Source organism: Cyprinus carpio, chromosome A8, assembly GCF_018340385.1.
Source record: "Cyprinus carpio isolate SPL01 chromosome A8, ASM1834038v1, whole genome shotgun sequence".
NCBI lineage: Eukaryota > Metazoa > Chordata > Actinopteri > Cypriniformes > Cyprinidae > Cyprinus > Cyprinus carpio.
Window position 1 is genome coordinate 15472139 of NC_056579.1, and position 23624 is coordinate 15495762.

The 23624-nt window shown below is 36.1% G+C and overlaps 2 protein-coding genes across 2 annotated transcripts; one reads left to right on the forward strand and one right to left on the reverse strand.

Annotated features, from left to right (window-relative positions):
- The first annotated feature begins 6907 nt into the window (after positions 1 to 6907).
- On the forward strand, positions 6908 to 14933 carry c7a (complement component 7a). Its single transcript, XM_019108886.2, has 18 exons — positions 6908 to 7032; positions 7247 to 7305; positions 7938 to 8046; positions 8207 to 8348; positions 8442 to 8577; positions 8693 to 8831; positions 8964 to 9107; positions 10285 to 10528; positions 10646 to 10762; positions 10944 to 11110; positions 11268 to 11496; positions 11984 to 12155; positions 12316 to 12403; positions 12495 to 12627; positions 13070 to 13258; positions 13475 to 13565; positions 13666 to 13850; positions 14537 to 14933. Exons 1-18 carry the CDS (start codon positions 7006 to 7008, stop codon positions 14719 to 14721), a joined length of 2556 nt encoding a protein of 851 aa, XP_018964431.1. The 5' UTR covers positions 6908 to 7005; the 3' UTR covers positions 14722 to 14933.
- Positions 14934 to 16648: 1715 nt separating this feature from the next.
- Positions 16649 to 23250, reverse strand: LOC109095204 (regulator of G-protein signaling 7-binding protein A). Its single transcript, XM_019108887.2, has 6 exons — positions 22583 to 23250; positions 21295 to 21461; positions 19049 to 19179; positions 18635 to 18779; positions 18473 to 18543; positions 16649 to 17609 (listed from the first exon to the last, which is right to left on the reverse strand). The coding sequence occupies exons 1-6, from the start codon at positions 22721 to 22723 to the stop codon at positions 17518 to 17520; spliced, it is 747 nt and encodes a 248-aa protein (XP_018964432.1). The 5' UTR covers positions 22724 to 23250; the 3' UTR covers positions 16649 to 17517.
- Between the last annotated feature and the right edge of the window lie 374 nt (positions 23251 to 23624).

Below are 23624 nucleotides of genomic sequence, written 5' to 3' on the forward strand. Positions count from 1 at the left end.
TATCCCCTCGCTAATCATCCACCCTCCTTATCCCGTTGTGCCACTTGTGCCGCTTTTTGACATGGGTCTAACGACTTCTAAAAATTATGTAATACACTTTTATATTAATGGTAAGGTACTCTACAATCCCAATTCCCCTGCATGGCGCAAAAGGGCGTTGGTGACAGTGTGGACGCACCTCCACACCGAGGTCTTGCTTAGGCCGTAGCCCTCTCCCACGACCTCGATGAAGCTCCCTGTAGCAAAAAAAAAAAAAAAAAAAAACAAACTTAGCGCTGCAAGCAGCTGGACTTCAGGGCTTAAAGCAAAATTCCGCCGCGTTAGCCTGGCAACCGCAAGTCTGAGAAGGTCCAGCAGCTCCATAATGAGTTGTCTTGGGAGGCGATTTTTTTTAAATATAGCACGTCAGGCAAAATGTCAAAAGGGCTTAAGTTTTGCCGAATAAAAAAATTGACATGGACCAAACGGCTCCGCGGCCGGCGCCGTCTTTGATTCAATACAAGGACACGTTGGATCGCTGCCATAATTGGTCGCTTACTGGACACCACCATGCTTACCCATTTATAGATCTTCGCCATTTAGAGCCAAATTGTTTGCCAGATTTTAATTTTTAAAAGTGATTGCCAATTTAAACGCTTTAATGACATTACGAAATAGCCTAGGCTAATTACCACCATATTAGTTCTGATACCAAATAAAGTCAACTTCATAAATAGGCCTGTACAGAGGCGTGTCCTACGTGGTGGCCAGGGGTGGCACCGGCCCCCCTGAAATTTGGCTGGCCACCCCAGGTCACCCCCCCCCTAGACTGCATCTGGCAGTGGCGGATCCTGGCATGTGTAGCTGCCTAGGGCCGCTTTCTTCTCCTCTTTATACTTAATTTTAGGCTGTTTCTATAGCGTGATATTTGACATATCTAGAGCGCATAATGTTACGTGATCCATGTAATGCGCGAGCACGAATCTCCACTTGCAAGTGGATTTCCTTCACTCACACAAAACTGGATGTGTGCTTTTAAATATACATTGTTCTTTTTATGAATTGGATCTGCTTTTGCTCAGTGATTACGTGTATGCTCAAACGTTCTTGCATCACTGAAGACTAGAAGCGACTTTTTTCTAATTCAGATGAGGAGTAGGCTTATCTCATTAAATGGAAGCAAGCTGATTATAGTCAGCCTTCTCTAGTTATTTATTTTATTAATAGCCTTCTTATTTTAGTTAGGTGCTTAACTTATAAATATACAATTATTCAATTGTTTTATTAAGTGCATTTGTATTTTGTTGTTTTTGTATATAGTTTTGCAATAAAAGCGTATTAACCAGGTTCCAGAAATAATTACTGATGGTGCTTCTAAAATTAGTGAGGGTGCTCTAGTCTTAATGCCCATTTTCACATATTTTCTCCCGTCTATTGCTTTGGTCATCATTGTGTCAATCACTGCTACTTCGAGAGCGAATCCCACATAAATATGCAGGTGTCCCCCCCGCCAACCTATTTGAGCCAGTGCCCCAGACTGGCCACCCCATTTAAAATGCTCTAGACACGCCCCTGGGCCTGTATCCATTGCGAACATATTTTATTATTAGTCTTAAAATGTCCATAACATAAAAATCATTTTTGAGCCACAACATTGTCAGCATTCCATAGTTGGACTTGTACTGCGCTGCTCTGATTTCTAAAGACTGCTGCAAAGTGGCGGCGACTAGCGTCTCGAGCTCAAACAACGCTAAGAGAGAGCTTACGAATGGTCCAGACCAACCTTACGAAAGTGTGACTTACAGAAGATATACTTAGCGTACGAACGTGTCGGGAATCGTGCCATAACATTAAGAGAGAGGTTAAGGAATAGGTTAAGAACTACTTAGCGATAAGAACGTTTTGGGGTTGTGTTGACCAGAACATTATCATCCATTAACACTAATATTATTATCATTATAGTTATCATTCTTAAAATAAAAAATTCTGTCATCACTCACTCATCCTAAACCTGTATGAATTTCTTTTGTGTTGAGCACAAAATAAGATAATTTGAAGAATGTTGGTAACCAAATAGTTGGATTGACTTCCATAGTATGAAAAAAATTATCACCTGTTTGGTTACCAACATTCTTTAAACTATCTTCTTTTGTGTTCAGCAGAAGAAACAATCACACACGTTTGGAACAACTCGAGGGTGAGAAAATGACAAAATGTAAATTTTTGGATGAACTGTCCATATAAGGGTTAGGTTAAGAGGTGGACATGACATTTTCAACTCAAATCATTCAAATACTACCAATTTGCCAAAATATAAAATAGCAATGCTTTCTCATGAGATCAGGTTGTTATCTATACAAATGTATGTACAGTCATAACTGATAATGCTAGTTAAATACAGTTAAATTGCATTTGCTGAAATTCTTGCTCCAGGTCTTCTATGAAATCCTCTACCAAATGAGCCATGACTGTTGAAATCTACTGAAATGCAGATGAGAAGCTAATTTAAATAAATAATGATAGAAAAAGTAACATTTGTGTAGATGTGCAGTTTGCCAATTCTCTCTCTGTGATGCCGAGAGCAGAGTCCGTGGCCTCATTACATGCTTTCTCAATTACAGCTATTCATTGCTGGCAGAGGTCCGCACAGCTTGTTTTGACAATGGGACTATGCAGCTGTGAAAAACCTCTCTTTCACTTATTCTGAGCACTGTGTGCTCTCTTTTCTGATTGTGAGCTTATTAGTAGAAGCTGTTAGTCTGCTGATTGTATTTTTCAAACTGCAACGAACAAGTGTTGCTGTAACTGTGATTCTCACAATTAGAGCACAGCAGATAAACCATCTCTGCTGTTCAATGGTTTCACTGCTCAATTCTGCCAGTAGCTATACTTAACTTTAACTACACAGTCATTATCCAAAACCGTCTAAAAAGATGTGTCAGCCAACCTGAATATTCAAAATGATTCACAGGCAGAAAACATTTATGATTGGCTAGTTTTCTGAGGGATGCTCCCCTGATTGTCTATATTGTTTACAGAGCTTATATGGTTAGCTTAGCCTTTAGCTGCGACACAAAGATGTTTGATTTCACAGGACAAAGTGATATCTGTCAGGTTATGTGGACATTTTACTGTGTGTATTCTAAAAAAATCACCTGAAGCTGCTTTAATTTAGTTAAAATCAGTGTTAGTTGCTAATATTTTAGAAAGTTTATGTTGTAATAATATTGAGAGGAATTTTATGAACCATAACGTGTTAAAGGGATGGGTTTTTTTTCATCTGGGTGATTGTCATTTCCCAAAAAACATATAACTTAATAAATGAAAGCAAAATATTAGCCTCAACCCAGCGATTTATAAATCACACTGAATTGTAAACACTAGATGTGCCACTGTTTAGTGAGGGAAAAAAATCTAATTATAATAATAATAGCAACAGCAACAACTATTATTATTATCACATTGTATTATAATAATTTAGATTATAGAATCTATGATTATAGATTACAACTACTACTAATAATAATTTGTCATTGATGTTGTTGACATCTTGGGATGAACTTTATTGATTGTGATGTATTATTGTTATTATTATTATTATTATTATTATTATTATTATTATTATTATTATTATTATATTAAGTTATTATAGAAAATGTTAGAATTAGTGCAGCTGTGGTTTTCTAATGGGCTGGGGTGGAAGCTTGAGCTTTGACAGTAATTCAACTAATTAATCAGCAATAATCGCTGATTTCCAGTTCTAGATGTATATAATTCTAGAGAAATGTTTCTCTTGGGCACAAATAAAAACCTGTTGTGGGAGGCAATTATGATATAATCATTAGTCAGTTTCCATTTCTGATTAAGAGTGGAAATTGTCTGACTGTCTCTTTTTCCTGCCAGCTCAATCTATTCGTGTTTGACAGTTGCCTGCAGCGATATTAAAAACGCTACTCAGATTGCCATATAAGGTTGTGCATAAACCTCACATTTACAGTCCACAGTGTAATTACGAGCAGCATGGCACCAGTTTTAAAAGCAGTACTGGCATAAGTTAAGCGTTTCTCTAATGCCAGCATGCTTTTAGACAGGCAGCTGAACAATATTAGAACATCCTAGTTTGATAGCATCCATTTACAACTCATATCGAGTCATATAATGTAAAAGTAACTGTATAAATAAACCTTTTCACGTTTTAATGATGTTCACAATTTAAATAAATACTGAATATTGTTGCATGTATCACAATTCAAATCAGTTTACTTGTATTTGCTAGTGTTGTATAATCTATTGTTTCTTCAAACTGTCAGACATTGCAAATCTTGACTGTGAGATTTACTCTAAACTGGATTCTTTGGTTTTGTCATCAGAACCACAAACCGAATAACCGAATGCTCATTTCTAGTCCTATTACAAAGCACTCAAGAAAAGTGGATGAAGATACCATTCAATATTTCTTGAAATTTCCATTATGTGTATATACACACACATCAATTTTTAAACAGTCTCGCACATGCACATATTATTGCAATTTAGAATTATTGTTTTCTGTCTAGTACTGTGTATATTTTAAGTAATGTAAAACTTAATTTATTGCTGTGATGGCCATTATTCCAATCTTGAATGTCACATCCTCCAGAAATTATTTTAATATGCTGATTTGCTCCTCAAGAAACATTTCTTATCATTATCCATGTTTGAAAACAGTTTAATATTTTTTGGAAAACACAATAAATATATATTTTTTTCTTTTCTTTTTTCTTGTAGAGTTCAAAAGAACAGCATTTACTTGAAATAAAAATCTTTTGTAACATTATAAATATCTTTACATCACTTTTAATAAAATTAATACATCCTTGCTAAATAAAAATATTTCCTTTCATAAAAAAAAAAACTTACCTCAAACTTTTGAATGAATTTTGAGCATATGTATTCTACATCTAGTGTTTCCATGTGTCATCTAGCAAACTAAATAGGGTCCACAAGTCAAGGACTCCATTGGAAATGGAATTCAAAATCTAACTGGAACCTGGAAAGTTTTATTTAAAAATAAAAAAAAAATAAAAAAAAAAAATCCAGATTCTGCAGATTTCTAGGTTGCTGAAGTTATGGGACTCTTTGTACAGCCGGTCAAATGTTCTTCTGATGATGCTAAAGATGCTTGATCTCAAATCACGCTGGAGAACATGATCATTAAGTTTTAAACAAACTTATGGAGTTCATGCAGTTTGAGTACTGCTGTCTTTAAATTTAAAGGAGAGATACATCAAGTACTAACATGCTCTGTTAGTTTTTCAATAAAACTTTAAATTCAATTCAATTAGATACTGAAAAACATTTTCACTATTGGTCTCAGACTGGGGATCCCACTGAACAACACGCATGGCCTCTGAATTAGTCTAATGAGTGATTTGAAGTGTAGTATATTTAGAACAGAAATATTCCTTTTTTCAGCTCCTGATCTCCCAAGTTCCCAAATTCCCTCTGTGCATTTCAATATTAAGAGGTATTGAACATATATAGTATATTTTGTTTTGTGTCGACACATGCAAGAAAGGACTGAGTGACCATACGACTCTGACATGAATTTATGATGCATTACCTGTCTGCTGAACATGTTGTGAATAACAGCTTGCTGATGAGGGGCTCACTGAGAAACTCAATTACCTTTTAATTATGCAAATGAGATCCTCAGAGGAATTGTGGATCCTGAGGTCTAAGGAGCGGAAAAGCATACTGATTAACCCCTGACCCAGAGACAATATAAGGCATTATCATTCACAAAGGCATCTATATGCTGGGAAAGTGCTGTCGTTCTCTTAGGAGATACATCAGGAGATTTGACTTTTAAATACAGTGACCTTTCCAGTAAACAAGATGTCTGAAATCTAAAAGAGGCTATATATTAAATACTCCACATTTGCAGCTTCTTAAAGCGATAGTTCACCCAAAAATGGAAAAATGGAAATGTACTCCCCCTTAATGCTGTTTCTTCATCGGAACATATTTGGAGAAATTTAGCATCACATTACTTGCTCACCAATGGATCCTTTGCAGTAAATGGATGCTGTCAGAATGAGAGTTCAACAAATTGACAAAAACAATACAATAATCCACAAGTAATCCACATGACTCCACTCATCATTTAACCTTTTTTGAAGAGAAAAGCTGCGGTTTTGAAAGAAACTAATCCATTAAGGAATTTTTAACTCCAGGAGAGAAATATGCATAGATTAAGCACCATTTAAAAGTGAAAACACTTCTAAACAAATGTAAGTGGATTTTGATGTGAGAGGGCAACATGGGATGATTTTTTCACTGGAAGAAGTGTTATTATGGTTTAAGGACTGATATTTTAACCAGAAGCAAGGGGTTTATAGTTAAAACGACTTAATAATGGATTAGTTTTTTTTACAAACACGCAGATTTTCACTTCAAAGAACATTGCAAGTACTTGTCAACTTATTCTACTAACCCTTACTGTAATGAGAGTTAGGTGACGTGTAGTTGCAAAGTTACTTATAGTTAGTACAATGTCTAAACTAGACGTTCTAAATAAATCGTAAGAACAAACTCTTCTACATCTTTGATGGCCTGAGAATGAGTAATTTTCATTCTTTGGTGAACTATTCCTTTAATGTTGCAGAATTGGATGCAAAATGGTGCTTTGTCTCCATCAAGTGTTTATGTGTTTACCTACCTGACAGAGAATCGAATGTAGATGTCTAATTCTCATTAGATGCATGACATTTGCTGTCTATTTACTCAAATGGACATCCATAACTGACCGTTTAATTCTCGGCATGCACCATAAATCCTCTAGAGTCATTAGAGAGATTTATGTGCTCTTTCTGTCTCCTGAGTCTCGCTCACATTCCAGTGAAATGAGGACTGTGTTGTTACATGCATTTTTTTGGCAGAGAAATTATCATTTCCCGCTTATGGCTTGTTGTTGCGAGATAAGACAGGAACTGGGAGTGTTTTCTGTAGCTGGACACAGTAAAGACAGTTTGGAGAGAAATGTGAATGCTGCTTTGGATTATTACAATGAAGGTAAGCATTTATCTAAACATTCCTGCATAATTAAAAGGGAACACTACAAATATACTTTTAAAGCACGATGCTTTACGTTTACACTGACACAAATGATGAACTCCAGTATAACTGTCAAGATTAATGCAATATTAATAAAATTCTTTTTTTTCCACAACTGATTGCACAGGGTCATAAGGAGGAAAACTGTTTTTCATTTTAACTTTGTTTTCAGCATGTGTTCCTGCATGAAGTCTTTCTTGTCTCTCTTTTGTCTTCAGCAGCAGTTATACAGTAAGTAACTAAAAACGTCTTTGCTGCAATAACATATATACTTTATTTCCCAACACTTTATGAGCAATAACTGTAAATAATAACTAAATAACTGTAAATCTATCTATCTATCTATCTATCTATCTATATGTATATCTGTCTGTATAGCTTGAATACAAAATGTATAGCTTGAATGCAATGTAAAATGGTTCAGATTATATGCATGGCAGTTTTAATGTGATAGAAAATACAATATTCATAGACAGTGGCTCCAAAAACTATCTGACACTGAAGTCACACTTTAAAATGTCATTGCATTGTATAAACAACATAAAATGTAAAACCGAACATTTAATTTAATTATGTGCTGAATCTATAGATTTTTATTTTTTTAATACTTTGTGGCATTTTCATATCATAGTAAACTCTAATGTATACTGAATACTGTAATATACTCTAATAGGACACCTGGGTGAAGGCAGTGAAGTCAGTTCTGCGAAAAGCTCCAGTGTCATTTGTTTGCAGATGCCAGTTTGATATTCTGTTATGTCATGTAAAATGTCCGAATACTTATTGTGGCCACAGTACATATATACAGTAGCATATTTTGTAATTCTGATGACATACTTTTAATGAGCTTGCTTCTGAATCAGTGCAGTGTCAGTGAGGTCCATTAGGTCTGTGTCTGAACCTGTGCACTGCAAGTGGGGACCCTGGTCCCCTGAAAGCTGGTCTGCCTGTGATGGCTGCTCCAAAACACAGGTGGGACTAGTGTTTTGTTTCTGACCTGTTCTTAGGCATGCAGCACTGTAACAATGTACATCTATCTTACACTAAATAATTTCTTGCTGTCTAGTATGCTGAATACATTTCTGTAAATGTAGTTGCTGTATCTGTATACTGACATATGGGGACATTACAGACACAGAGCCGCTCCATTGCCGTCTTCTCTCAGTTTGGTGGTCAGCCTTGCACTGGGAGCTCAACCCGCACACAATCATGTATTTCAGCTCAGGTCTGTCCTCTAGAGGAGGGTTGTGGAGAACGTTTTAGGTGTCAGTCAGGTACTTATTTTGATTTGAAACTTATTTGAAAGTCTTTAAAAGGTAAAAAGAGTTTTAAGAGGTGTTGAATAGTGTTTCTCTTTCTTTCTCTTGGGAAATGTATCAGTCAGTCTCTGGTATGCAATGGAGATTATGACTGTGAAGATAGCTCAGATGAGTGGAAATGTGACAGTAAAGTGATGTGTGACCTGCAAAAACCTCCACCAAATGTAGAGCTCACTGGTCAAGGGTAACTTAATGATATCTGTCATCTGCTTGTTTCCTTTCATTTCAACAATACATTTGCACACACACACACAGACAGATCACTAAAGCCACTATGATTGTGAATGTTTGTACTAAAGGTTTGATGCATTGAGGAAAGAGGCAAGAGGAACAGTTATCAACACCAAAAGCTTTGGAGGTCTGTGTAGAAAGACCTTCAGTGGAGACCACAGAGACCTATACAGACTTCCCCAAAGTGTCCTCAGATACACTTTCCAGGTAACTGAAATTTCACAGTTTACGAGATTAAGATAAATAAGACTTATGAGATGCACAAAGAAGAACACGTTACCAGTGCAAGAGCAGAATCTGGGAGACTTTCTATTAAGTTTCTGCATTTGTTTTTGCCAGGTCACAGCAAAAAATGATTTTACAGATGAATCCTTTGACAGCTCTTGGCATTATCTTAATCACATTGAAAAACATTCAAGAACATCAGGCACAGCTTATGGGCATGACGATTATGTCTTCCATAATGAGCTGTTACAGTCTCAGGTACTGTATTCTATGACATATTCACTACTATATATAATATTGATAATAACTCATGAAATTATTTTAACCCTCGGTTAACATAATATTAGGTTTTGTTTCATATTTTACTCTGTTCACACTTACCCTGCGTTAGTAATTCATTCTGGCCTGTCAGGTTCTGACATTCTTATTTGCATATGTATGTTGGCATTTGCCATTGCTGTTTGATATTTTTTATATATTTCTCCTCAGACTAAGTCCTAAAACTAAACAGAATCTAAAACTAAAATGCAGCCTGTAAATACTTCTTCAACAGTTCATGATTAATACATGAGCTAAGCGCTGATCCAGTTTATTATTGGTTGTCTGTTGCTAAAAAAATCCATGTGACATATTCAAGCACTGCGTGGCTGTCTTCAGTAACACAAAAGTTATAATCAAAGATTAAAGTCGGCGTGAAAGGAAAATTCACCTGATTTGTCCTCTGAATAAATGTTATAGATCTTATTATGAATAATACATTCATGCATATGTTTAATTTATTTATTTTAATTTTGCATTAGCTAATGGTAACAAATTATAATTATTATCATTATTTATTTTAAAAGTTAACATGGGGATTAAGGCATTCATTTAAAGGGATACTCCACACCAAAATGGAAATTTTGTCATTAATCACTTACCCCCATGTCGTTCCAAACCCATAAAAGCTTCGTTCATCTTCGGAACACAATTTAAGATATTTTGGATGAAAACCGGGAGGCCTGTGACTGTCCCATAGAATGCTAAATAAATAACAGTGTCAAGGTCCATAAAAGGTATGAAAGTCGTCATCAGAATACTCCATCTGCCATCAGACGTGCAATCTGGGTTATATGAAGCGACGGGAACACTTTTTGTAAGCGAAGAAAACAAAAATAACGACTTTATTCAACAATTCCTTTGTCAATGGTCTCCTCTGTGTTTATCCATATCATCGTATGCTGCGTCTGCTCTTCTGCATCAGCCCTGCCACAAGAACGCACTGTTTTCTTTCAAATCAAAGCTAAATACATGTAGAAACAGCGCATCCTTGTGGCGCAGATGGAGTATTCTGACGAAGACTTTCATACCTTTTATGCTTTAAAAAAAAAAATTCTAAAAGTCTTTGAGAACACATGCCCATATATTAAAATATGAAACTTTTCTCTCCTTTCAGTCCAAAAATCTACTTATCATGAAGAGTGATGTGGATGTGGCCCAGTTCCAAAACCAGGCCCCAGAATATCTGCCACTTTCAGAAGAGTTCTGGAAAGCACTGCTGTCCTTACCTGTAACATATGATTATGCTGCCTATCGTAATGTGCTGGAGAGATTTGGGACCCACTACATTTCTGAGGGCACTCTTGGGGGCCAGTTTAGATTATTTTTGATGGCCAGCCAAGATATCATTAAAAAATTGCGTGAGTGGTCTGAATGTCACATATTTGTTTCATTATTACATGAGAAGTTGTTGATGTTGTTTTTCATTCAAGGTCATTGCACTGTCTAACAGTTGTCTGTTATCTCTTTTTACTTAGAATCTGTACAAAGAGACTATAAACAGTGCGTCAAAACGTCCCATTCTATCCTGTTTATCATCAGGTGGACCACAGAAGATTGCAATGAAGAAAAATTTAACGAGGAACAACCATTTTGTAAGTTGTTTAGAAAAAGAAAGCAAATTCAAACCATAAATGCTCAACTGAAGCTTTATTTTACTTTTGGGAGACAAAATTATGCACGCATATTCAATACTTTCATACTAGTTTCACTAGTATACAGGCAATGTACTGTATAATAATATTCTGTTTTGTGTTCAATATGTTACCCAATCAGATGAAAGCTTATCAAAAAATGATATGACCACGGATATATTTGGTGGAGATCCTGCATATATAGCAAAACTGTCAATGTTAAACAAAAACACACCAGTGGAGAATGGAAGAGCGTTCTCACAGTGGTCGGGTTCAGTGAAGGGCTTTCCAAAAGTCATCAAACCAAAGGTTGGTTTGGCAAACCAATGTTAATATGTAGTTACTGTATGCAAATAAGGTTGTTATAATAACAAAGACTGTATGCTATGCTAATCATATAATTGAAACACATGCAATGATTTCATTCTTATATGAGAAACTATGTGTGAATTTCTGATTTGTGCAGCTCAGACCTCTCCATGAGCTGGTAAAAGAGGTCTCGTGTGCGGGGGTGAAAAAGCATCATTTAAAGCGTGCAATTGAGACTTACCTCAGCGAGAAACACTCATGTCACTGCAGAGAATGCAAGAACAATGGGCTGCGCGTGCTTGACAATGACGTCTGTAAGTGTGTGTGTAAACCAGGCACCGTAGGCCAGGCATGCGAGTATGGGACGCCGCAAGATGAACAGCCAGGTACAGATTAATCACTTAAATTAATATTGCATCGATCAAGGGTTTTCAAACTTTTTAAAGCCACAGACCCCAAAATATGATTTTTTTTTTTATTATTAAACGAGTTGGCAAATTTCAAAAAGTCAAGTAAAGACATACAAAGAGATAAACAGTAAAAAAAAGAAAAATGCTTAATCAATTATGGAAACTCAGCTATGGAGACAATTTAGATTCTAAATTATATTAATTTGTGATTTATCTAATGAATAAATGATATATATTTTTATATATTTATTTGTATTTATTTATAAATGTAAACATTTCTTTTTATAATATTTTTTTAAAAATCTTTTTCAATGTATGATTTTAGTGTATGGTATGAGATTGGGAATGTACTGTAAATATTTATATTTAAATCATTCATATTAAGTGTGGCTGAAGTATCCAAATATTTTTTGTGGTCACTATACATGTTTTTGAGTGTCCAATACATGTCTTTTTATCTCAGGAGTGATTCATGGAGACTGGGCCTGTTGGTCTTCATGGAGCACCTGCAAGGAAGGTCAGAAAAGCCGGAGCCGCTCCTGCAGTCGTCCCACTCCTTCAGGCGGCAGGGACTGTATTGGGAACGCCATGGAGACGACAGTCTGCGATGATGATCAGGAATTAGATTACCTACGGTGAGGAAAGGTCAAGCGTCTGTTCAGCAGTACAAAGCTTTGTTCTGAAAGGCTGTAATAAGCTGTTCTTTACAAGGTGCTAGAGACCTAGAGAATATTACTGTGCAGCAATACTGCCACTATGTGGAAACCTGACTTATTGGTTTTGACCTGTTTTCAGTTCAATGGAGCCTCACTGCTTTGAAAATTCTTTAACACCCAGGAAAAGTTGTAAAATCCCCCCCTTCCTCGCTAATGGGTTTGTTTTGGTAAAAATAATTTAATGAAATATTCTCCATTAAAATGCGATTGAATATGTTTTTTTTATGTTATAATGTTGTTGTCTTCCCCTAATTGCAGTACCCCAAAGATGCATATCCAGTAGGCAGCAAGATTGAGTATGCATGCATTGAGGGCTTTCACCTGACTGGGGATCCTATAGCAGAATGTCAAGAAAATCTAGACTGGGTGCGACATCAAATAGAGTGCAAGAGTAAGTGTATATGACTTTTTAGAGCTGACATATACTGATGGTAGTACAGTATCTATTTTCAGTGTACCTTATATATATATATATATATATATATGAAACCATGCTTCATAAATACCTAATGATTCATTAGTGAGCAACTTCTTTAGGATTATTTACATTTCATTAAAATATTAAATGATATAAACATATATATATATTTTAGTAAGATATATTTTATGTAACATAATTATGTTTATAATTATTAATACTATATGGTATAAAACATAATGCAATCTTTACGTTTAATATTTTACATATTTAGAATTTTTTTCTTTTTTTCAATTATTATTAACTTTCTAAATTAATTTTATTGCATCTTTAATATTTAACTTTTCAGAAAAATGAGAAACCATATATGTTACTGTATATATGTTTTAAAATAAATGTTGCTTGCTGTCTGCAGAACCATTATGTGGTCTGCCTCAGCTTCCTCCAGATGTCACTGGAAGCCCGTGGAAGCCCACCTATAACATCGGTGAAGCTGTCTCACTTTCCTGTCCTGAAGGGAAAGTCAGAGAAGGTCCGGGTGAGATTCAGTGCAACGCTGGCCTTTCCTGGTCACCACAACCAAAAGAAACCAGTTGTCTCACAGGTACAAAACTATTCTGGCAGCTGTGCAGCTTTGTACACTATGTCAAAATGAAGGAAATGTAGATACACATTACTGAAACATTGTAAAGAGTCAGCCGTTACAAGGTTATTTGACAAATTTTGAAATGCATTGATGCATAAAAATTAAGAATTAATGTAAGTAAAAATATTTGCGTGTGAGTAAAATGTAAGTAAAAGTTATTTTTTTTCCCACTAGTTTTTAAGCCAACCACTTTGCCAGTGCAGTGCCAGCCATGGGAGAACCTGTCAAAGGACAAATGTGTCTGTAAAGTACCCCATGAGTGCAAGTATGTTCCTAGACAGGACATGTACATTACACAACACAAATGCCAAAAAAATTCTATACATCCATAGAACCAAAGGGTTGTGTTTTTCTCTCTTCTGCAGGTCTTCCCTGGAGATATGTGCCACTGATGTGAAGCGTGGTCGGACACGGACACTGAGTCTGTGTAAAGTACAGGCTATGCGCTGTCTGGGACATCAGTACACTCTTGCTGAAGACAGTGCCTGCAAGTGGCCACATCGCTCATCCACTGCTTGTCCGGACTGCACGCTCTGGGAGACGTGTGATGGTGAGGGATTGTAAAATACAAAATAAAAAAATGGCACACATCCCCTTGTGAAAAAGAAGTATGCTTTAGCATACTTTTAAAAAGAGTACTTAATAAGGAAATAAAATACTTCAAAAAATATACTTAAGTGCAAACTGAATGTAATGTTTTCAGACAATTGCATAATAAATACATTATGGTTTAAATTTAGATTAAAACTATTATATTAAATATAAATATTTATGTAATTTCATAACTACTTCTGTCTTTAAAAATATCAATTAAGCACACTTCTTTTTCACATTGGTCATTTTGTAATGTGTAAATCTGAGTGTCAAGACATTTTGACATTTTTTATATTTATTCTAAAATTTTGAGGATCTGTGATTAACATGACTTGACTTTCGACGAAATTTTCACCTTTTGCTTTACAACACAAAGTACATGCTTTCATACCCAAACATGAATGTAGCACATTTTAATGTTGTGAAACAAATCGTGGAAGTCTCTTCAAATAATGCTAACCACAGAAATCAAAAACTGCCTTTTGAAAAACCCATTTGAAGTTCCTGAACCCATGGCTTGAAATTGTAAATTCTTGCTAATGTATTTTTGAACCTGGTAAGAAAAGTGTTATTTACAGACTTACAATGTCGCAACTAGTCAATATTCAGGAATGCTTGGTTGTAACAATTGTGTCATTGTAGAGAAAACGAACAGCTGCCGTTGCAAGACAAGTGAGGAATGCTCATCCCCGGACGCTTGGATCCATGTATGTGTGCAGCAGGAAGGAGCGTCTGCACCAGTGACAATGACAGAATGTGAGGTGGCTGTGAGGAAATGCAGAGGAGAGGCTCTCCACATTGTCAGCATTCAACCCTGTCAGTCATAATCTCAGAGCCTCACTAACGAATTAAAGTGTAACAATTTATGTTGAATCCTGAGAAGGATTCCTGCAACAGTTTTCTCAGGTTTGCAGAGGATTCAGTCAAAACACCATGAATGTGCTTTAAAAAAAATGGTAAATCGGTAAGTTTGGGCAGGACCAGGAATACAGTGCTGCTGTTTGTTTTTGTAGGTCAACCCAGAAGATAGCATCACCCTACTCACTAAAACTCATCAAAATTCATCCAAATTCATTCAAAAAATAAGCACAAAAAAAAAAAAAAGACCAAAAAAAATTAATTATAAAATGACTTTTGTTCATTATGATAGTCTTCACAAACTTTATGAATTTTGAAGCCTAAATACAATCAGCAAATATACGGAGCTGAATGTTGGCTATAAATAAATATCGAGTCTGTGAAAGTGCACTAGTGAGTAGATGAGATTTAATGTCCTGACAATCTCTGTAAATGCCTTTTCTAAGATATTAAAAGCTTTAAAAAAATGACAAGGGCATATTTACTGATATATTGTATGTCGCAAAATAACATGTGCAAATATCTTGAGCTTGTGTTTAACACAGAGTTAATTTCAGGCATTTATCCAAAAACCCATACAAAAAAAAAAAAAAAAAAAAAACTGACTTTATTTTCAGGTTTCAGTCTACAAAAATACGTTATCCCACAGCACTCTATTGAAAAGCTATGTAGTGCAGGATATCTTCAACAATTTTGGTTTGTTTTCCTGGAAAAGAAGGACAAGTGTATCTGCTAAAAGTGCATTTTGTCAACATTTAGGAGGTAGCATATATAGATGATGTGTGTTAGCTCATCCGCTAAAAGCTACAAAACTCTCATTTCACGAGTTCACACTTACATATAATTAGCTGAAGTATATAATGCATACTTGGCGTGCTGTCCGGGGAAGGGCTCCGAGCTCGGGAATGGCCCGAACCTATCCCCTTCCCCCCCCACCCACATAATAAGTGTAAAATGAACTCTAAGTGGAGGAGATGGGGTGGAGGGGGGATGCTGATAAACCGTCAATGGATAGGGGTAGGTCAGCTGTATTTATACCCTAGTGTTGATTATCTTAAGTGGCTCCACCTGTGCTAATTAGGCTAAGTATCTGACGTGCTCCTCCCGAACCTTGTTAATAAAACATGATTTTGAGTACATGGAATTTTTAAAATGTTAAAATAAAAAAAAAATTAAAAAAATTATTTTAATCAGTTACAGACAAAAATCAAGCTAAACTATGCGTCTTTCCCTTTCTTGACTTTTTGGTTAGCCTAATAACCAGCAAAAAAAAATCAATAAATAAAGCACAAGTTAAACCAAAATTGCGGTGTATTCCTGTCAAGCTGTTCTGGACTTCCACTGGACTCTGAACAGCATCATACTGAGCCAGCTCCAGACGTCCTGCCAAACTCCTGACAGCCAGCCCAGATTCTGCCAACAGCTTGTCCAGCGTCAGCATTGCAGCCAAATAATTAACCTGAAAACCATGTCTGTTCCAGTAAACGGTTTTTTTTTTTTTTTTCATTACTGCTTCAGCATTGTTGCGAGAAAGTAAAAGGGTAGGCACTGCTGCCAGGTGTGAATTTCACAGCCTCCCTATTAATGTGCTAACAAATCCAATTACCTATAACTGACTGAGATCCAAACGTGATAAATTTAATGGGAGACGTTGAAATTGGAGCCTGTGACCGGTTGTTCTGAGAATTATGGATAATAGGGTGAATATAAGATGGTTTATATTGTTTCCTTCTGAAAATCTAACTAATCTGAGTTTCTCTGAAAAGAGGGTAATATCTATTGATACTGACTTTTATTATTCTACAGATTTAATTTCTGTAACTTTTCTTATGGTGTTTTGTATGTTAAATAAAACATAATTCTTAATATAAGACACAAAGTTCCAGTTTTGTTAAATCATTAAAAAAAGGTTTATTATCAATGTAAAACGACACTGCGCTTTTTCATAAACACTACAGTATCTTCACCATGCCTGACACATTTAGAACTGTTATTAATAAGCAAGACCCATGCTGAGTCCCTCCAATCTGGACTTATATCACACCAGATGGATAGACATGCCACCCTTTACTGACAATCTCTTTAAAGGAATCAGTTTTGAAAAATATTTCAGAGTGCTTTTACAGAGCGTTTACATTATATATGTACATCTCTAAAATTTCCATTTATAGATATATTCTTTATTTACAAAGGCTTCTTCAGGTATTGTATACTCCTAAAGGCTGAAACAAAAAGGAAAAAAAGTTACAGGATTTCGGTTTATGGAAGACTAAATAATACTGTAGTAAAAATATTGTAACAGCAAAAAATACAAATAAAATCAGATCAAACCGACAGATATCACATTCACTCGTGTTGTGCAGTATTTTTTTTTTTAAAGCATCATAAATGTTTAGCATCATAACCTCTGCTCTAATTAGCACTCTTGAACGCTTCATTACAACACCTGTCTTGACAAAAAGCACAGCATATGAATCATGTGGACAAACATAGCAGTATTCATACTACAAACCATTTTCTTTATTAGGCATAATGTAGACATAAAAATGAAAAACTGTCATATTGATCAAATATTATATAGTGTTTGTATGACTACTGATGTTACACAGATATTACTATTTATTCTCATAGCAGTAGGAAATTGAACAGAACTCACCAAAAGAAAGCACTGGCTTGGGAAATGGCAGTAGTACTGTTGATTGGTGAGTGTCACACATTGTGAGGAAACGCAGTCATTTGTGACTGGATTTTGGGAGAGACAGCTCTTAGCTAGACACCAGACAACAGAGGCCAAAGAAACGCCGCTTTCTCTGCCGGACCAACGGGTATGGCGTCAGATTCAACAAACTGCTGTCATCTGTATTGACACAAAAACAGATCATTGTAAAACAGCAGCAACCATTAAAGAATCATCTGTCCTTTCATTGGCCAATAGATACATTTAATGAAACATTTTTAATTCAACATTCAAAGATTTTGTTACCATCTAGGCAACATTAGCTCCAGTTTGCAAATCTAATTTTGGAATAAAATCAAAATATTGCAAAAGTCTGAAATTTGCTAAATGGAAATAAAAATGTGGCCACTAGGACATGTGGACAATAACTGCATTATTATTACTATTCGTTACTGGCAAATAATCCTATTAAGTATAAAACCATATTTAATTTTAAGTGAATCTTAAATATATCACCATTCAAAAGTTTGGGGTTGTATGATTTTTTTAAAAGAAATTGATACTTTTATTCAGAAAGGATGCATTAATAAAAAATGACAAAAATTTTAAGCAGCTGTTTTTAACATTGGTAATAATATGAAATATTTCTTGATCTGCAAATCAGCAAATTAGAATAATTTGTGAAGGATCATGTGACGCTGAAGACTGGAGTAATATCTGCTGAAAATTCAGCTTTACCATCACAGGAATAAATTACATTTTAAAATATATTAAAATAGACAACAGTTTTTTTTAAATACTATTTTACAATGTTACTGTTTTATTGTATTTTTGATAAAATTAATGCAGCCTTGGTGAGCATAAGACTCTTCTTTTAAAAACAAAAAACCTTACAGCCCCAAACATTTGAGCGGTAGTACAGATTAACAATTTGAGACCTTTATTGTGCTGAAAGATTGATGTTATATCCCCAATTTGTGTAAGTTTTCAATAAATATGTCGGTAAAATTAGCCAAACTATTCAGAATGCCGAGAGATATTACCTTGGTTTTTCAGTGGTAAAGGCATGGTCTCCCTGAGTTTGCTTAGCAGATTTTTCATTTCTGTCATGTCCCTAGAACATTGAGGAACCGTTTCAGATTCAAACTATCACAGTTTCATAGAAAAAGAAATGGAGATCCTGTTCAGCAGCTCAGACTATTCACCTCTCGATGTTCTCAATGTCTGTGGCCACCAGGAAGTATGTCTGTGGACAGTCCGGCAGAGTGGAGGACGTGTCTTCCAGGATTGGGATGTCAGAGCTGTCCTCTTTCTTACTGTCTACCTTTGTAGCACCTGAATAATGTTTTCCTGGAAAACATACGGTGAGACATAAACATTTCAAGGTTTGACCCCAGGTCAACAAGTCAACCTGCTCCAAGAGCATCCATATTTACATCCATGTTTCTGATAAGCTCAAATCAGATTCAAAACACAGAAACTATCAGCGTCAACTCCTGCAAACATTAAGCCACTAGAAGACTCTACAGTTGGACAAGCTAGGCTTCATCAACGTCAGTTTCCTGTCGCTGTTTTGCCTGTTTCCTGCTGAGAGCCCAGGGGCGCCCTCACAGCATTACCTTTCCTGTGGAGCTGCAGGGATCCCAGCAGACACACAGACTTCAGCATCTCTGTCAGGTACATTTCCAGACAGCACTGCAGCTGGATAAAGAGGCGGCAGATCTCCGGATGTATTTCTCCATCTTCTGGGCTGTGAAAAAAGCATCAATAATGCATCTTAGATCTAGATTCTGCAGAGTTCTGGCCCCGAGTCATGCGCTTCAACCTGTCTAATTTCTCACAAGTTACAATTCCCTGCATTCCTATGCCTCGCAGTCCACAAAAAAAATGACCAGTGATGGAAGTCATGAGTCTGAGACACATTGTATGTCATGCTGGGAAATACAGCTAAAGCATTTACTGCATATCTTGGTATTTTTCAGCCTTTTGATGATATTCAATTGATGTGTATTTATTGTTTGCACTGAAATTGCTTAACAGTTTCTTTTTCAAATCTGTATGACCATCAGTTTAATATTTTTAAAATGTGAACCAGACTGAATGCAAATTGAGTTTTGAGTTGATGTCTGGAAACAGAACTGATTCACAGAAGTACATCAAACTCACCAGTTCTAACACCATTTTTGCTATTAAAACATTAGTCTTGATGGTTTAAAAGGACTGTGTAACTAATAAAATTACACTGTCTTTATGAAACTACATGACCATTAAAAATTTAAATCATGACAATATTCAAGATCTCAGCAAAATCATTGTGAATATACTTTATCATGAATATCCAGTACTATATATCTCTCTAAGTAGATGTTTGACTATTTCTGAGCAGCATGTTTACAAGGCCGTACAGACAATCTAGAGCTCTAAACATTAGCTCAGTGGTGAGTGAGAATTCTCAGAAAATCATATTTCTCAGAATCATACGCCTGTAATTACTGCTCTGTAATTCCCATGTGTAATGTTGTGACATGGTGGATACTTTATTTTTCTGTTCTTGAATTACTTGGAACAGAGAGATGCACCAAATGCAGGCATAAAATATAAAGCATGTAAAGCAAGGCCATAACCACATCTTGACCATTCTAGGACTATTTCAAGTTGTAAAGTAATCATTTTGATTTATTTGCAAATAATATTTTCAAATATGCACACATTCACTCTTATTTGTATGCTGTCGAAAATCCAAAATATGTCTTGTCTCATTACATTCAGTTCAGAATTACATGAATCACATAAATGATACCTTATTTTGATTCAGTCTGAGCAAAAAGTAGAGTAGTCTGCATCACTGTCAATCATTTAACATTTCTATTGTAACAGCTGTCAGATATTAAATGTTTTGTTACTTCCCTCTTACCTTGCTTTCTTTCAACATTAAAACTAAAGCTTGATGCAGGAATTCAGGCTCGTTTTTTTGTGTACAGTAAACCTCGCCTTCTTTGATTTGATTGGCCATCTCAATCATTTTGACATTGACGAGAGCTGTCAGACTGCTAAAAATGTCACTTTCTAAACCTTTTTATCATCCTAACAGCACACAGAGTGGTGCGTAATCGAGTGCAGCAAAGTAGTGCAAGAATTTCAAATATTGGGGAGGACAATTTGAGAGCTATAGTAAAGATATATTGTGTTCTTAGAATGTGAAATTGTGTCACAGATCTGTGATTTATGGTAAATGCACAGTAGAAAGCATAATTTCCAACTTAATCAACATTTATCTTGCTTTCCAAATACAGTGCATGGTAAGCCAGTCAGCACTAGCTGATATTTATCACCTAAATGTTGCTGTGAAGGTGAAATTTTGTCAGCTTCATAATATACTGTATAACATGATTTCAACAGGGGGCCCATGACTCCTAGAGGGGCCGCAGGGGTACTGCAAGCTAATTATAACTTGATTAAAAAAAAAAAATGGTAAAAGAAATTAAAATTAATACAATATTAATTTCAAACAAAGCTAAAGAAGCTAATGTTCAGCTTAATGTCTCACTCACCCTCCCACATTAAAATGCACTGTTAACATGTAACGTACATATATGATTCAAATACTTGTGCCCATAAAGAAATGCACCGTAGTACTGGAGTGTGTTTTATACTTGTAAAATAACTTAACTCACTGATATTTCAAGTGAGAGGATACATTAGTTTACCTAACATGCCATATTATATATATATATATATATATATATATATATATATATATATATATATATATATATATATATATATATATATATATATATATATATACACACACACACATAAAGCATGGGCTACTGTATGTGAATGTACAGAACGATGTTTTTACCCTGATATTGCAGAAAGATTTTGATGTGCGGTCCGTGCCATCTCACAGCCTTTTGTGCGTGTCTTGTGCATTTCCGCACGCAGAGAGGGGCAATCAGCAGAAATCTCTCCAATAGAGATGACCAACTCCCTATAGAGGGCCACAAGTGTATTGAACTCCTGGACAACCTGGTGGAAGAAAAAATACAAAACAAATGCAAACTGAGAAAATGTAGGGCTCACAATACCATTTTAACCTCAAAAATCTATGAAGCAGATAAATGAAATGAGACAACACATTGATAAAATGACATGTATCCAACATGGCAAGAATTTGTTTTCATTCTGAACACTGAAATAACTTGACAATGTCACAAAGGTAAAACAGGCTATTTGTTGGAGAGCAGCGCCACAGGCGACAGATGCTCATGCCATTTTATCAATATTTCATGGAAAGGAAGCGTTTAATGGCAAGCTAATTAAACATAAATACCTTTAGAATCTATTGTTATATTACTCGCATGTTTTCATGTTTTTAATTACGCATAAGTAATCTCACAGTGACTGCTATGTTTTGTTTCGGTTTCACTAGTAACTATTAATTACAAATGAGTATTTATTTCAGTAATGACTAGTATATAGTCTATTCAGTCATTACCACTTATTTACTCACTACTATAGTGACAAGTGACTGTTCCATTATATATAAGGCATATTTTTGTCTTTGAATCATATAGGAATCTGTGGGTCAGATGTCAACTACTGACTGGCGACAAGTTGCTTACAAATACTCCAGCACATACTAGCAACACTGAAATAGTTAATAGCAACAACTGGAACACACATTAGTCATATATCTAACGGCTAAATCTACACCACAGAATTCAATGTCAAAAATTAAAAGCAATTGGTCAATGTTAACATGGCTTGCCACAAACCTTCTGCCTGTTAATGGGGCAAAGACTCCTCAAACACAACACACAAGCCAGTCCTAAACTGCCAAGTGCTTTCCAAATGTGCTCGCAGTTTTAACCCAAAATGGAGCACTAATTCTCCATGCCATAATCTGCCAAATGAAACGTTTCTGGAAAATCAACCCGAGAAAATGAAGCTGGAACTACCGCCGCACCATAGGACAAGTCACAGACCTCCAAGCCAAATCATTCAATGTGTAACGTCCCTAGTGTCGCATTATACATTTAGGATGTTGGCACTTGCAGAACCCTGCGTGAATTTCAAATAATGCTTGAACAATCAGCAGGATTCCGAGAGGAAGAATGCTGTGGATCATGACGCAGGCTTATACGCACCATTCTGCAGTCCGCTACGGCACGCAGAGCCTCGCTGCTCTCCCGGCGCTCCGGCTCTCTGGACGGGGGCTTACTGCTGATCTGGAAAATGGTCCCGGCAGATCTGGGGCGGTTTTTGCGCCCATTCGGTGCAGAACTCATGCATACACATCAAGTGCAGAAACTGCCCTGATATAAAATGCTGATTGATCAATGCGCTGCAACTCGTTTGGAAAATGTCTTACTCAATTGATCGATCTGCCCGTGTCTTGCTCCTGGATTCTCTCCGCATTGCCACGATGCAGAAGCCGAGTCACCTTCATTCACTCCAGCAGAGAGCTGAAGTGTCCTTGCAGGGCTTCATCTTCTTCAGCAGAGAGAAATGCGATAACAAAGAACCAGATGCAAACATCTCTTGATGCCCCGTGTAGTCCTTCAACGAACAGATAATAGTCCCGCGACAGATAATCGCTACTCGAAATAGACTAATATGCGCCGCAAGTTGAACTGATAAACTCTACATGGCGTTTATTAAGAGCAGGTAGCAGAAGGTGATCTAAGAGCGCTATTCTAACCTTGATAGGTGCAGTTGCTTGAGGCATGACGTGGTTGAACACACTGCACTCTCATAGGATGAGAATACTAATGCAACAGATTCACCAACTCCAGTGCGCTCACGGCTTCATCAAATGTGCCACTGAAAGGAAGCAGTAAAAATATACAAGCGAAACCCTATAGGCAGCTAAGATCTATCTAACCTGTTAGAATTAAAAAAATAAAATATACCATAAGACACAAATTAAAATGTCTTTCTGGGGCTAGTTGCAATAAAGGCTTAGACTAGTCTTAAAAGTCATCCAATTTTTTATTTAAGAGTCATAACTTTTTTGAAACGGTTACATAAAAAAGTAGCTTGGTCTAAATCGAATCCGAAAAATTCCCCCTTGGGTAACTGCTAGTTGGTCAACTAAGTTTACAGTAAGTTTCCAGAAGGGTCCTGTTGCATAAACATGCCACAATGTCAAGACTCTTAAGAACTACTGACCAACTAGCAGTAAGCCAA

Coding starts and splice junctions, on each gene's coding strand:
- LOC109095204 (XM_019108887.2), bottom strand. CDS start 22,723: ATGAGTTCTGCACCGAATGGGCGCAAAAACCGCCCCAGATCTGCCGGG. Junction 18,544..18,634: donor GACATTGAGAACATCGAGAG/GTGAATAGTCTG, acceptor TCAATGTTCTAG/GGACATGACAGAAATGAAAA. Junction 17,610..18,472: donor TTTACCACTGAAAAACCAAG/GTAATATCTCTC, acceptor GTGTCAATACAG/ATGACAGCAGTTTGTTGAAT.
- c7a (XM_019108886.2), top strand. CDS start 7,006: ATGCTGCTTTGGATTATTACAATGAAG. Junction 8,047..8,206: donor ATGGCTGCTCCAAAACACAG/GTGGGACTAGTG, acceptor GGGACATTACAG/ACACAGAGCCGCTCCATTGC. Junction 12,628..13,069: donor ACATCAAATAGAGTGCAAGA/GTAAGTGTATAT, acceptor TGCTGTCTGCAG/AACCATTATGTGGTCTGCCT.